The following is a 15,380-nucleotide window of genomic DNA, read 5'->3' as shown; positions in this document are numbered from 1 at the left end:
AAGGGTATGATCTTTCCAATGAGGTGCGGGGGAAGGCGAAGGGTACTCTATAGGCCTCCAAATAGTAAGAGATATAGAGGAACAAATCTGCAGTGAAATCGGAGAGATGTGCAAGAACTATAGCATGGTGATTTTGGGGAGCTTTAATTACCCAAATATCAATTGGGATAATTTTGGAGTAAAGGAAAAGGAGGGGCTGAATTTCTGAAATGTGTTCAGCAGAACTTCCTTGACTAGAATTGTTCTCAGTCTAACTAGGAAGGAGGCATTGCTGGATCTGGTGCTGGGGAATGAGGTGGGCCAAGTGGCCAAGTATCTGTAGAAGAACATGTGTGTAAGAATGATCATTGCATCATAACGTTTAAATTCGTAATGGAGAAGAACAAGGAATAATCTAAAGTGGAACTTCTAAATTGGAAGTGGGCTAACTTCAATGGGATTGAGCCAGGATAAAATGGAACCAAAGTTTGCCAGGAAAATCTGTAATGGAACAATGGTTGATCTTGAAGGAGGAGACGTTTCGGGGACAGGCTAAGCACAGTCCAACATGAGGGAAAGTCAGGAAAGTCAAAGCCAGGGCTGCTTGGATGAGAGGGAATTGGAGAATATGATGAAACAAAAAAAGAGGGTGTACGATGCATGTCAGGTGAATTCCTCAAGCGAGAACTAGGCCAAATACAATAAGTTGAGAGGGGAAGTGAAGAGGAAAATATGACTTGCAAAGAGAGAATATGAGAATAGAATGGCAATCAACATAAAAGGGAACCCAAAATCTTCAAATGGCGTGTAAATAGTAATCGGGCAGTAAGAGGTAGGGTGAGGCCTATTAGGGACAAAGAAGGTAATATATGCTAAGAGACACAGGGCAAGGCTAAAATACTTAATGAGTACTTTTCATTAGTGTTTGCAAAGTAAGAGGATGCTGACAAAATATTGGCAGAAGCAGAAATGTTAGATGTAATAGATGGGGTAAAAATTGCTAGGCAGGGTGTACTGGAAAGGCAGACTATGCTTAGAGTTGTTATGATCCCGTTAGAGACCAACTTTAAAAAAAAAATTCGAACTCCCAGTTATTGCTGAAAAAATTACGCTATAAGATTTCACATTTTAAACAAAAAGATTTTACTGTACAAGAGTTTAACAAAGTAAGCTCTACTAACCTAACATTACAATTCGTAATCGCTTATGTTTTAAACTTAAAATCTTAACAGAACGTTGTCATGCAGACTCCCACCTGCCAAGAATGAGGCATATTAATTTTGTCATATGAACATTGATTTTAAACTGTTGCTGGAGTGAAGAAATGACTTGTTTCAAGATCACCAGACACTGGGCTGGAAGGATATTTGCATACTAAGAGACGCTGCTTGTGGAGACAAAGGGCTATTCCCTGCTCCAATTAACCCAAATGGATTTTGATCACCCGACATTGAAGGTGTAAGGAAGCGCATTCCAGAGACTGCTAAGGTAATACAATCCACAAACCTCACAAAAGAGACTGTTCCAAATAAGGAATTAATCACATGACTAACCTGCTGGGCAACCTGGGATTTTTGAATTGTGCCACACAGAAAGGAACAGAAGGCAGTGTGCAACTGAAGCTGGAACAAGGAAACCTCTCTCTCTCTCTCGCTTTCTCCCAAGACACCTGTCCCACGCAACACACGTAAACCTCAAAAGAGAAAAGACCCCTACTTCGGAACAAGCTGAAGTGTGAACTGGGTGCCAACGAATTGCAAGACTTACTGGCAACCAAAGACTCCACATTGAACATAAATGTCTGTAACTACCAGATATTGCCTCAAACCTTTCCCCTTTATTCCTTCTACTTTTTCTGTCTCTATCTGCATATGTGTTATCGCGTATGCATGCTAGCATGGTCGCATCGCATATTTGTAGTCGTTAACCGGATTAGAGTTTAAGATTAATAAACTTCTACCTTTCTTGTTTAAATCTAAGGAAACCTGTTTGATTTCTTCACCTTACAATTGGAGCAGTGAACAAGGATTCACTAAGACGGTGCTAAAAACACGGTGTTTTAAAATTAAACCCTTTACGGTTAAACCAGGTAAAGGCTGAGAGGGAACCCCTAGACCCCTTCTCACCTGGTCGTAACAACATGAAGACATACACCATGTACTTTAACTCTCAATAGAACAACCTGTTTTCAATTTTACTTCCACCCCAAGAGTTCCCCTATACTTTGCAGGATCTTGAAGGGTTATTCACTTCTCTTGAGCAAATCCAAAGTGTACCATAGCTCTTAGGAATTTGATTTTCCTTAGTTTCTCAGCTATCTTCTGAGGTATGAAATTTACTGGGGATTTTGCCTCTAACGTTCACCTACGAAACCCTTCAGCTCTCCTTCAACACCTCACAAATCTTGATTTCCCCAACCTGAGCATGGACCTGACTCAAATCAGAAATACCCCTGGTTGCTGATAGCCTCCCTGCTCCTGAGTCCAGAATTTTTTTTATTCGTTTGTGGGATGAGGGCGTCGCTGGCTAGGCCAGCATTTATTGCCCATCCCAAATTGCCCTTGAGAAGGTGGTAGTGAGCTGCCTTCTTGAACCGCTGCAGTCCATGTGGGGTAGGGCTACCCACAGTGTTGTTAGGGAGTTCCAGGATTTTGACCCAGCGACAGTGAAGGAACGGCAATATAGTTCCAAGTCAGCTTGGTGTGTGGCTTGGAGGGGAACTTGCAGGTGGTGGTGTTCCCATGCATCTGCTGCCCTTGTCTTTCTAGATGGTAGAGGTCGCAGGTTTCAAAGCCTTCTGTGAGAGAACACAGAGACAAAACACCTGACCAACAGGTGTTGATGACCAACCTTCATCATCTATCTCCATCACCACGTGGTATATTTACCATGTGGTAGATAGCAATTTAAGTTGATTACCTCCAATTCCAAAACATCTCTTTGATTTTGGATATGCACATGAATAATTAATACTGCTAATAATGACAGGCAATTCTCTTCAGGAGTACTGGCTTCAGTTTCCCAACTAAACAAGCCCACCTGCTATTTTATAGCTTTTACTTCTCTAACTCTACCTTGTAAGTACACCTGGAAAGATCTTTGAAATAAAATTTCATGGGTGGTCCTGAAACCTGTTAATTTCCAGAATTTCAGTTATCTTACACCTACAGATTTAATTTCCCCAAAACTAAATGTAAACTCTAAAATATTAAATCAAACCAAGAACCAGATGATCGAAACAGAGTGGATAAGTCGCCTGCTCCAGATGGCTTACATCCCAGTTGCTAAGGGAACTGGGGGTAAAGATAGTGGAAGGGCTTGCCATAATCTTCCAATCTTCCCTAGGTATGGGGGAGGTGTCAAGGGATTGGAAAGTGGCAAATGTGACACCCTTGTTCAAGATAGGGTGCAAGGATATTCCTTGTAACTATAGGTCAGTCAGTTTAACGTCAGTGGTTTGTAGGGTTTTAGAAACAATAATCAGGAAAAAAATTAACAGGCACTTCGAGAGATTTAAGTTAATTATGGAGAGCCAGCATGATTTGTAAAAGGTAGATCGTAGTAGATTAAACAAGTTGAATTTTTTGATGAACTAACAGAGAAGGTTGATGAAGGGAATGCAGAGAATGTTGTCTATATGAACTTTAAGAAAGCCTTTGACAAAGTTCCACATAAAAGACTGGTTAACAAAACTGAGGCTCATGGAATAGAGGGGTCAATGTCAGCTTTGGATAAAAAAATTGGCTTAAGGACAGAAAGCAGCGAGTCATGGTAAATGAAGAAGGGTCACTTACCTGAAACGTTAACTCTGCTTCTCTCTCCACAGATGCTGCCAGACCTGCTGAGTATTTCCAGCATTTCTTGTTTTTATTTCAGATTTCCAGCATCCGCAGTATTTTGCTTTTATTATAGTCATGGTAAATGGTTGTTTTTCAGACTGGAGGATGATAGACAGTGGTGTTCCCCAAGAGTCAGTGCTGGGACCACTGTTTTTTGATTTATTTTTCATATAAATATATAAAATTATATATATATGATAAAATGATTTGTATATTGGAATACAGAGTAAAATTTCAAAATTTGCAGATGATACCAAACTTGGAGGTGTGGCAGTGAGGATGATGCCAATTGACTGCAACAGGCATAGAATGGCTAGCAGAATGGGCAGACAAGTGACAGATGGAATTTAATATATAGAATGTGAGGTGATGCATTTTGGAAGAAGGGATAGGGAGAGGCAATGTAGACTTAATAGCACAGTCCTAAATAATCTGCAGGGACAGAGGGACCTTTGCGTTCATGTGCATAGATCTTTGAAGGTGGCAGGACATATTGAGAGAGTAGTTAGCAAAGCATATGGGATCTTGGGCATCATATATAGAGACATTAAGTACAAAAGAAGGTAAGTTATGCTAAACCTTAATAAACCTCTGGTTAGGCCACATCTAGAGTGTTGCATCCAGGTCTGATTACAATACTTTAGAAAGTGTGGTGAAGATCCTTGATAGGGTGCAGAGGAGATTTACCAGAATGGTTCCAGGGATGAGAGAATTCAGCCACAAAGCTAGGTTGGAGATCCTGGGGCTGTTCTCCTTGGAACAATGGAGATTGAAGGGAGATCTGACAGAGCTGTATAAGATTACGACAGGTTTAGATAAGGTCGACAATGAAAAGCTGTTCCCATTAGCTGATGGTACAAGGACTAGGGGACACAGATTTAAGAGTTTAGGCAAGAGATGTGAAGAAGAACATTTTTTGCAGCATGTGGGGGTAATGACCTAGAACTCGCTGCCTACGAGGATGGTGGAAGCGGAGACGAACAATTATTTCAAAAGGAAATTGGATGAGCACATGAAGGAAGTAAACTTGCAGGGCTACAGGGATAGAGTGGGGGAATGGGACTGACTGGGTTGCTCTACAGACAGCCGGCACAGACTCAATGGCCGAATGGCCTCCTTCTGTGCCTTAGTGACTCTAAAACACTATTTTACAGTAGAATAGAATTAATTAGAATTTTCAACTTACAGGGTTACACTTCACAAGAGGCCCAAAGAATTTGTCTAGTGTGTACAGATACTTAACGTTATCTTTAGCTTCATTGGCTGCATCAGTAATATTGCTGTCCTAAGAAAAATGAAAATCAAAGATTACTGCAAGGAATTGATGTCTATAAACAATACATTGCGGAAAGAAATACTCAACATTTACTGTATAAAGTTTCTTAAGAGTACAACGTATTTGCTTTACAAACTCAGTTTGAAAGATGAAAATTACCAGTTTTCTCCAATGTTTCAATGACCTGGACTTTGCAACTTGAAGAATTCTTATCACTCTTCTCACTTGATGACTCTTAATCTGATCAAGAAGGCTAAAATTAAAAAAAAATAAAGTTACTATAAAAGATGCAAGTACATTCAAATTCAATTGCATTTACCTCATTTTACAGGTTTCACCCACAGGTATTAAATGAAATAGGTGAGGAAATTGCAGCTGCATTAGGCATAATTTTCTGGAATTAGAAAATTCCAGATAATTGTGCCTTTGCATGGGTAAGTTACAACTGTCATTCTATTATTTAAGAAGGGATGGGGAAATCAGCTAACTACAGGCCTGTCAGTTTAACATCAACTTTGGGGAATTTACAGAATCTATCATGAAACAGAGTGACTGAGCATTTGAACAAGCATCAGTTCAAAGAGAGTCAACATAGATTGGTTAAGGGTAGGTCATATCTGATTAATCCAGTTGAATTTTTTGAGGAAGTCACCAGCATGTTGTATAGAGGAGCATCAACAGATGTCGTCTATATGCAGTTTTAGAAGGCAATTGATAAGGTTCCATACAAGAAAGTACTGGCGGAAATGAGAGGCATGGAATTAGAGGTAACCTTGTGACATGGATCAGTAATTGGTTGGTTTGTGGAGGACAGAGAGTGAGAATAAAGGGTTCAATGCCTGATTAGCAGCATGCAACAAGTAGTGTTCCACAAGTATTGTACTGGGGCCTCAGGTTTTCACCATTTTTTAATGACTTGGATGAACAGTTAGGGGGCTGAGTTTTATCAGCACTCTAGGGATAGGCAGGGTGGCGGGGGGACCCATAAAATAGCATGGGAAGGCGGGGGGATGGGGGGGTGGGGGGTGGAGTGCCCTTCTTCCCAATGCCATTCAATTTTGTCCGAGATGGGAAGTCCAAGGACAGCCTTCCCACCCAGAGGTCAATTCAGTCCACAATTAATGGCCACTTAAAGGCCTCTTCCCACCGCCGCTGGTATTTTACCAGCAGCTGGTGAGAGCCCTGCTATGTGGGGAGGTCACCCAATAGAACCAGGCTATCTCCCTGTGGCCTGGAGGTAGTGAGCCCTCCTGCTTGGGCAATCTATGGTTCACAGAGAACTCCCTGTGCCAGTGCCAACACCAACCCCCCACCCCCCGCTGTCCTCAACAACCACCACCCCCACCCCCTCACTGCAGCCTACCTGAGTGGCATTGGCAAGCCCACCCCCACTTACCTGCACTCCAGGGCTCCGGCACTCTTCCTGGTCCCGAGCCTACTGCAGTACCAGCAGCACCTGCCGCTTGCAGTGGTGCTGCTGGGACTGCTGAGCCAGAAGCTCTTGGAGGCAGGAGTCCCATCCTTAAAGGGACATGGACCCCGGCGCCAGGCAGTTAACTGCCTGAGCGCCGTAAAATGCAGCCAGGGATCCCCAAAATGGACAAAGCAGGGATCTCCTCACCTTTCTGGCCCAGTGAAGGGACCCCCACCGCCTGCATAAAATTCAGCCCAGAGAGTTGTACATCTATGTTTGCCAATAATACTAAGTTAGGAAACACAGTAAGTAGTGTGGATGGAGTAAGACATTACAAAAGGAAATAGACAGATTAAATGAGCGGGTAAAACTATGGCAAATGGAGCTCATTCAGGGAAGTACAAGGAAATCCATTTAAGAGTGAAATTAGGAAGCACTTTTTTTACACAAATGGTCATAGAAATCTGGAACTCTCCAGATAAAAATCTGGATGGTGTGTCAATTGAAATTAACGAGACGGCAATCAATAGATTTCTGTTAGGTAAAGGTATTCAGGGATACGGAACAAAGTTGGGCAAAAGGAGTGGAGGTAATGGTCAGTCATAATCTCATTGAATGACAGAAAAGACACGAGGGGGCTGAATGGCCTACTCCTGTCCCTATGTAAAATATTGCATACTGATTTCAAAACGCGGGACATGATTTAAACTGGAAGAGGATTTGGAAGAAACAGAGTTTGTGAGACATTAACAAGGCAAATAAAATAATTAAACATGCAAGAATTAAGTATAATGTCCAAGTAGATATTGTTAATTCTGATTAATTAGATACTTGCAGTATATTACACCAGATACAGACATTACTTGTAATAGTTTTACTTATAGCCAGTTATCCTGTCATAAAATAATGGGTTTTTTTTATTTGTTAAAGGACATTAGTGAACCAGATGGGTTTTTACAACAATTGACAATGGTTTCATGGCCATCATTAGACTAACTTTTTAATTCCAGATTTTTGTTGAATTTAAATTCCACTTTTTGCCATGGTGGGATTTGAACCCATGTCCCCAGAACAATATAATAAAAGCAAAATACTGCGGATGCTGGAAATCTGAAATAAAAACAAGAAATGCTGGAATCACTCAGCAGGTCTGGCAGCATCTGTGGAAAGAGAAGCAGAGTTAACGTTTCGGGTCAGTGACCCTTCTTCGGAACTGAGTTCCAAAGAAGGGTCACTGACCCGAAACGTTAACTCTGCTTCTCTTTCCACAGATGCTGCCAGACCTGCTGAGTGATTCCAGCATTTCTTGTTTTTATATCCCCAGAACAATACCCTGGGATACGAGTCCCGTGACAATACCACTACACCACAGCCTGCCCCCTAAAGGAACAAGCTAGTGAAAAGGGGCTAGAAATTTGTGCCCCCTGTTTTTGGACAGCACACAAATTGGGTGCACCCACCTCATCTGTATGACTGTGGTGTGTGGCCGACCGGGTCCACGCTACTTCCATCTTCTTCACGCTACCAGATGCCTCTGCACTCTGCAGGGGCCCGAACAGCATTGCGCAGATACCACATGATGCAGCCTGCCTGCTCTTCTTGAAGGCTTTAACAAGGTCCCACATGGGAGACTTATCAAGAAAGCAAATGCACATGGGATACAGGGTAACTTGATAAGGTGGATTCAAAATTGGCTTAGCTGTAGGAGACAGAGAGTGATGACAGACGGCTGTATTAGTGACTGTAAGTCAGTGTCCAGTGGCATACCACAGGGATCTGTGCTGGGACCCCTATTGTTTGTCATTTATATAAACGACAGAGATGACTATGTGGGGGGAAGGATCAGTAAGTTCGTGGATGACACAAAGATTGGCCGAGTGGTTAACAGTGAGGTGGAGTGTCTTAGGTTACACGAAGATATAGACGGGATGGTCAAATGGGCAGAAAAGTGGCAGATGGAATTTAATGCTGAAAAGTGTGAGGTGATTCACTTTGGAAGGAGTAATGTGACACGGAAGTATTCAATGAATGGCCTGACACTGGGAAGCTCCGAGGAACAAAGGGACCTTGGCGTGTTTGTCCATAGATCTCTGAAGGCAGAAGGGCAGGTTAATAGGGTGGTGAAAAACGCATATGGGACACTTGCCTTTATCAATCGAGGCAGAGATTACAAAAGCAGGTAGGTCATGTTGGAGTTGTACAGAACTTTGGTAAGGCCACAGCTGGGGTACTGTGTGAAATTCTGGTTGCCACACTATAGGAAGGATGTGATTGCACTAGAAGGGGTGCAGAGGCGATTCACCAGGATGTTGCCTGGGTTGGAACATTTTAGCTATGAAGAGAGGTTGGATAGGCTTGGGCTGTTTTCGCTGGAGCAGAGAAGACTGAGGGGTGACCTGATCGAGGTGTACAAGATTATGAGGGGCATGGACAGGTTGGATAGGGAGCAGCTGTTCCCCTTAGTTGAAGGGTCAGTTACGAGGGGTCACAAGTTTAAGGTGAGGGGCGGGAGGTTTAAGGGGAATTTGAGGAAGAACTTTTTTACCCAGAGGGTGGTGACGGTCTGGAATGCCCTGCCTGGGAGGGTGGTAGAGGCGGGTTGCCTCACATCCTTTAAAAAGTCTCTGGATGAGCACCTGGCACGGTCATAACATTCAAGGCTATGGGCCAAGTGCTGGCAAATGGGATTAGGTAGACAGGTCAGGTGTCTTGAATGCATCGGTGCAGACTCGATGGGCCGAAGGGCCTCTTCTGCACTGTATTATTCTGTGATTCTGTGAAGGCAGGCTGTCCCTATTAAAGGGAAGCTGCACTGACTGATATTGGTGAAATGTAAATGATGGAAAATTGAACACCAGGGCAGACATAGGGTTCCAGGATGATGGATGCAGTGGTGGAGGCATTAGTAGTCATGGAAGGCTGGAGAAATGCTGTGGTTCCACAGGAGCAGGAGGCCCTCAAGAACCAGCTCTGGAAGGATGCGGGAACTGGTGGTCAGGGAGGTCAATCCCTGGCAACTAGAACCAAGGACCTGGCAGCAGTGTCACAAGAAGTCTAATAGCCACATGCAAGTGGTCAACGTAAGTGAATGCATCTTCACATGACATCTCCTACCCACCATACTGCTAACCTCTCATGCTGCTCAATGTACCACACCCCATCGCCTGGCACTTAGGACTCATGCCTAACATCCAGACACTCCACCTAACCCTCACACACCTACCAGTGCTCCCAGCCTCGTGCCCACCTCTCACTGTCTCCACATACCTCCAGTTATCCAGTTATGGAAGGAACATCACCCAAACACAGTGCTGCACAATCACTGACACTCTACCCTCTTTCCTGCAGGACAAGGTGGCATACAATAGAATGGAGAAGAACAGAACAAGCAGAGGACAAGGATTCCTGCATTTCCTACAGAGGAGATGGTTCTCCACATCATGGAGCCAGCTGTGACCGCTCCCATGGCATCTGATGTCGCTGAGAACATTCAAGATGATATGTTCCTGCCTTATTCTCGTTCTTCATGCCCAGCACACCCGCATCCTGCTATCTGACGTGAGGTGCAAGCTGCAGATGGTGCTTCATCCCTCATCGCAACCTTTCCTTACTAATTTCCTGCTTTCAGACAGCCAAGAACTGCTGTCTGACCAGCCATAGTAGCCAAAGGAGGAAAAGAGAGAGTAACAGCTCAGCACTAATGAAGTGGCCCTTTCACTTGATCTCACGCTCGCAGACAACAGCTCAGATACTGGCACTGCACGTACCTTGGAGAACAGTAAAGAGTTGGGATCAGCATCTGGTGAGTCATCAGGGCTCGAGTAGGCTGCAGCTAGGCCAGGTTTGTTTGCAATCTCACATGACAGCAAGGTCGCAGATGACTTCGGCTTCAGAGGACTCAGATGAATGTAAGAACATAGTAAATAGGAACAGGAACAGGCCACACAGAACCTTCGAGCCTGCTCGCCATTCAATAAGATCATGGCTGATGGTTTGCCTCAGCTCTACTTTCCTATCCATTCCCCATATCCTCTGATGCCTTGAAAAGCCAACAATCTGTCTATCACAGCCTTGAATATACTCAACGATGGAGGATCCCCACCTTCTGGGGTAGACAATTCCAAAGATTCACAACCCTGTGAGTGTAGAAATGTCTCCTCATCTCAGTCCTAAACGATCAACCCTTTACACTGAGACTGTGCCCCCATGTTCTAGATTCCCCAGTCAGGGGGGAAATCCCTCAGCGTCTACCCTTTTAGAAACTTGTTTGTTTCAATGAGATCAACTCTCAGACTTCTAAACTCCAGAGAGTATAGGCCCAATATGCCCAGCCTCTCATCATGGGACAACCCTCTCTTCCCAAGAAACAATTTAGCTGTCCTGCCTCCAAGACAAGTATGTTCTTCCTTAGATATGGAGTCCAAAACTGTGTCCAATACTCCAGGTATGGTCTCACCAAATCCCAATACATTTGTAGCAAGATTTCTTTATTCTTATACTCGATTCCCCTTGCAATAAAGGTTGACATGCCATTTGCCTTCCTAATTGCTTGCTGGAACAGCATGCTGACTTTCTGTGTTCCTTGTACAAATATACCTAAGTGCCTCTGAACATCAATATTTAGAAGTCTCAAAGCTTTTAAATATATTCTGTTCTTCTTTTCTCACTACCATAGTAAATAACCTTACACTTCCCCACATTATGCCATCTACCACCTTGTTGCCCACTCACCTAAATTCTATACATCTCTGCAGCTTCTTTGTGTCCTCCTCACAGCTTACATTTCCAACTAGCTTTGTATTGTCAGCAAACTTGGATGCATTTCTCTCGGTCTCTTCATCAAAATCATGAATATAGATTGTAAATAGCTGAGGCCCCAAGACTGATCCTTGCGGCATTCCACTAGTTACAGCCTGCCGATTTGTAAATGCCCCATTCATCCACACTCTCTGCTTCCTGTCCATTAACCAATCCTCTATCCACGCTAATATATTAGCCCCAACTCCATGAGCCCTTATCTTGTGCATGGACCTTTTGTGTGACACATTATCAAATGTCTTTTGGAAATCCAAGTACACTACATCTACTAGCTCCCCTTTATCTACCCTACTAGTTTCATCCTCAAAAAACTGTAATAAATTTTTCAAACAGGATTTCCCTTTCATAAAACCATGTTGGCTCTGTCTGATCATACCATAAATGTCCAAGACTTCCTTAATAATAGGTTCCAGCATTTTCTAGATGACTGATGTCAGGCTAACTAGCCTCTGGTTCCCTGTTTTCATTCTCCCTCCTTTCTTGATTTGCGGTTTACATTTGCTGATGCCCAATCCACTGGCACTATTCTAGGAACTAAGGAATTTTGGAAAATCATGACCAGTGTATCCACTATCTCTGCAGCTACCTCTTTTAGAACTCTAGGATGTAGGCTATCAGGCTCTGGGGATCTGTTGGATTTTTCTCCCTTAAATTTCTAAAATACTTTTTCTCTGCTGATATTAATTACCTTGAGTTCCTCACTCTTATTAGGCACTAGGTCACCCTCTATTTCTGGTATATAATTTGTGTCTTCTACTGTGAAGACAGAAACAAAATATTCGTTCAACGTCTTTACCATTTCCTCATTCTCCATGATAATTTCTCCTGTCTCTGCCTCTAAGGGACCAACGTTTAGCTACTCTCCTTTTTATATACCTATGAAAGTTGTTACAATCTGTTTTTATATTCCTGGCGAGTTTACTCTCATATTCCATTTTTTCCCTTATCATCAACTTTTTGGTCACCTTTTGCTGGTTTCTAAAACTCTCCCAATCCTCAGGCTTACTACTATCCTTCGCAACATTATAAGTCACTTCTTTTAATCTAATACTATCCTTAACTTCCCTAATAGGCCATGGGTGATACTTTCTCACTGAGCTTTTGTTTTTTAATAGAACGTATTTTTGTTGAACACTTAGAATCATTTAAGTGTTTCCCATTTTTTATTTACTGCCATATCTTTTAGTCTATTTACCCAATCAACCTTAGCCAGTTCTCCCCCATACCTATGTAATTGGCTTATGATTGTTATTTTGGTTTCAAATATGCTGTTTTCAAACTTAATATGTAATTTAATTCTATTATGATCACTTTTACCCCAGAGGATATTTTACTGTGAGATTACTAATTAACCCTGCCTCATTACACAAAACTAGATCTAAAATAGCTTTACCGCTAGTTAGTATTACAATGTATTGTTCCAAGAAACTGCCACAAAAGCATTCGACAAATTCATCTTCCAGACTACCTTTGCCAATTTGTTTTGTCCAGTCTATATGCATGATTATTCAATTGCCTTTGCTACAAACTCTAATTATTTATTGCTTAATGCTCTGTCCAGTGGTATAAACTAGTACTAGGCGGCCTATAAACTACTTTCATCAGTGTTTTCTGACCCTTGTTATTCCTAACCTCCACCCATACTACATCCTGATTTTCTGAGCCAAGATCCTTTCTTACTATTGTCCTTAATGTCATCCTTTACTAGCAGAGCCACACGTCCTCCTTTTCCATTTTGTCTGTGTTTTCGAAATGTTGTGTATCCTGGAATATTTATTGCCCAACCTTGGTCACCTAGTAACCATGTCTCTGTACTGGCGACTAGATCTAAACCATTTATCTCTATTTGTGCCATAAGTTCATCTATCTCATTACAAATGCATCGTGCATTCAGATAAAAAGCCTTTAATTTTTTTTAACCACTGTTCTTTGCATGGACTTTATTCGCTGATGCACTATTACTGCTAAACTCTCTGTCTCTTCCTGCCTGCCTCTGCTTGTCTTTACTGAATCGCTACACTGCTCTATTACTGCAGCACTTCTCTTTAGATTTCTAAATTTCCCTTCAGCTGACCCCTCCCCCCACTTTTAGTTTAAAGCCCTCTCCACAGCCTTAGTTATACTATTCGCCAAGATCCCAGCCAGGTTTAAGTCGACCCATCCCAATGGAACAGCTTCCTCTTTCCCCAGTACTGGTGCCAGTACCCCAAAAATCGAAATCCTTTATTCCCACACCACTCATTGAGCCACGCATTTAATTCTCAAATCTGCTTGACCCTGTGCTAATCTGCATGTGGTTCAGGTAGTAATCCAGAGAATATTACCCTTGAGGGTCTGCTTGTTAATTTAGAACACAGTTCGTCAAACACCCTCTGCAGAACCTTATTCTTAGCTCTACCTATGTAGTTGCTTCCTACATGGGCCATGACAGTTGGATTCTTCCTCCTCCCACTCTAAGTTCTTCTGCAGTCACGAGGAGATGTCCTAAACCCTGAAGGTCTTGATGGTGTGGCACACAGAACACCACTGATGGCATGCACATCAAAATGCTGGGTGTATATGTTCATCTGCCAGAAAGCCTCCCCTCTCCGTTGAGGAACATAAAGGAGTCTGGCTTCAACTTCGCAGAGGACATCGCGCAGAGCTTGCCCTCTCCGTAGGCTTTGCTCCATCTCCCTGTCATTCTGCAGACCCTGAGGAACAGCCACTGCTGCCTCCATACCTGTTGCAATCTTTGTATGGATAGGTCACCCACACCTCTGCTATCCCTGTGTGGATGCTGAAACACTCTCTCACAAATCCTGGAATTCACCACAACACCTCCAAAAATACTCCAGAGTACTTCTAGCTATTTTGCAATAGCAGAAGGTCTTTAAAAAAACCTTACCTGCAATTTGGATACCTGTCCCTTTAAGGAACACTAGTGCAGGCCATCCTGTTGCTTGCCGAGTGATTGATAAATTCATTGCCTGGACATGCAAGGTCCAATTTTGGTATCCCGAAGTCACATCAGACAGTAGGGTTATGTTATGTCAGGATAGCACACATTTACAGTTTTCTGGCACACGCGGGAGCAACCCCACCGCACCGTACCCCACCCCCACCCCCACCATGTGCCTTTTTCCTCCTAGAATGGCATGCAGGCTGCACAGGAAGTGGCTGGCGGCGCATCATGCCCTTGGCCTCCGTGGTGCCGGTATGAATTTCACATCCATTAACTTTATATATTTCAGGATAACTGGCTGCAGGTAGAACTATTACAAACTCTTAAGATTAAACAGGACTTCTGCATTTTCCTGAACAAAAATATTGATTAACAATCTTTGTGTTCCATAGAAATTGCAGAATTTAGCTTTATTTTGTTTAAAAAACTGAATAATTATCTATAAGAAAGTGGCTGATAGGCCTCAAGACCACTACCTAAATTAACCTGCCTGAATTATAAAATAAAAACAGTAAAGCAGAGAGAGTTTTCTTTATGAAACCTCCATAATTTATCTTCTGGAAAGTGCACTGATTGGGTTGAATTTAGTGAGACCACCATGGGTCCCAGGGGCCGACTCAGAAATCGGCGTTGTTCCTGCTCGTCACTATCTTGCGCACATGGGGCATTTCTTGGCATGGCCAACTGCTGCTGCTCTTGTTGTGGAGCTTCACTGGCAGGTGCAGCTGCATGTTGGCCCTCCCTCTGTCGGAGGTACTGCATTATGCCACGGGGGTTCCAATAAGTTAGGATGGACGAGACCCATGCCAGGTGACCAGTGGGCCTCCAGAGCACTGTTGATCCAAAGATAACTTTGGCAACTGAGCTTTTACTACTTCTGCCAACAGATTCCCTGATGGCCCTCAGGTGCCCGCCCTTCCTGATAGCCGACCATCTCATCCAGCACCATGGACAACCAAACATCTGACCCAACAGTTTGGTCACCCGATACAGCCACTCAAACCCAAGCTCCCACGCCCCCCTTGCAGGGCACCAAATACAAGACCCCCGTTGCAGAGCACCCGAGACCCCGACCCCATTTGCAGAGCATCCGAGACCCCGACTCCTCCT

At 43.3% G+C, this 15,380-nt stretch overlaps 1 protein-coding gene across 2 annotated transcripts in view; it reads right to left on the bottom strand.

Annotated features, from left to right (window-relative positions):
• dnah5l (dynein, axonemal, heavy chain 5 like) overlaps positions 1-15,380 on the bottom strand; it is a 472,330-nt gene that overhangs the window by 392,567 nt on the left and 64,383 nt on the right. For both annotated transcript variants that reach the window (XM_068012046.1, XM_068012056.1), the window contains exons 10-11: positions 5,254-5,347; positions 5,005-5,103 (exon numbers count right to left, since the gene is read on the bottom strand). In XM_068012046.1, coding sequence (XP_067868147.1) covers positions 5,005-5,103; positions 5,254-5,347 — 193 coding nt within the window. The remainder of the gene's footprint in view (positions 1-5,004; positions 5,104-5,253; positions 5,348-15,380) is intronic.

Source organism: Heterodontus francisci, chromosome 2 (genome assembly GCF_036365525.1).
Source record: "Heterodontus francisci isolate sHetFra1 chromosome 2, sHetFra1.hap1, whole genome shotgun sequence".
Taxonomy (NCBI): domain Eukaryota; kingdom Metazoa; phylum Chordata; class Chondrichthyes; order Heterodontiformes; family Heterodontidae; genus Heterodontus; species Heterodontus francisci.
Note: the sequence above shows the minus strand (reverse complement) of the source record. Positions and strands in the feature narration are given on the sequence as shown.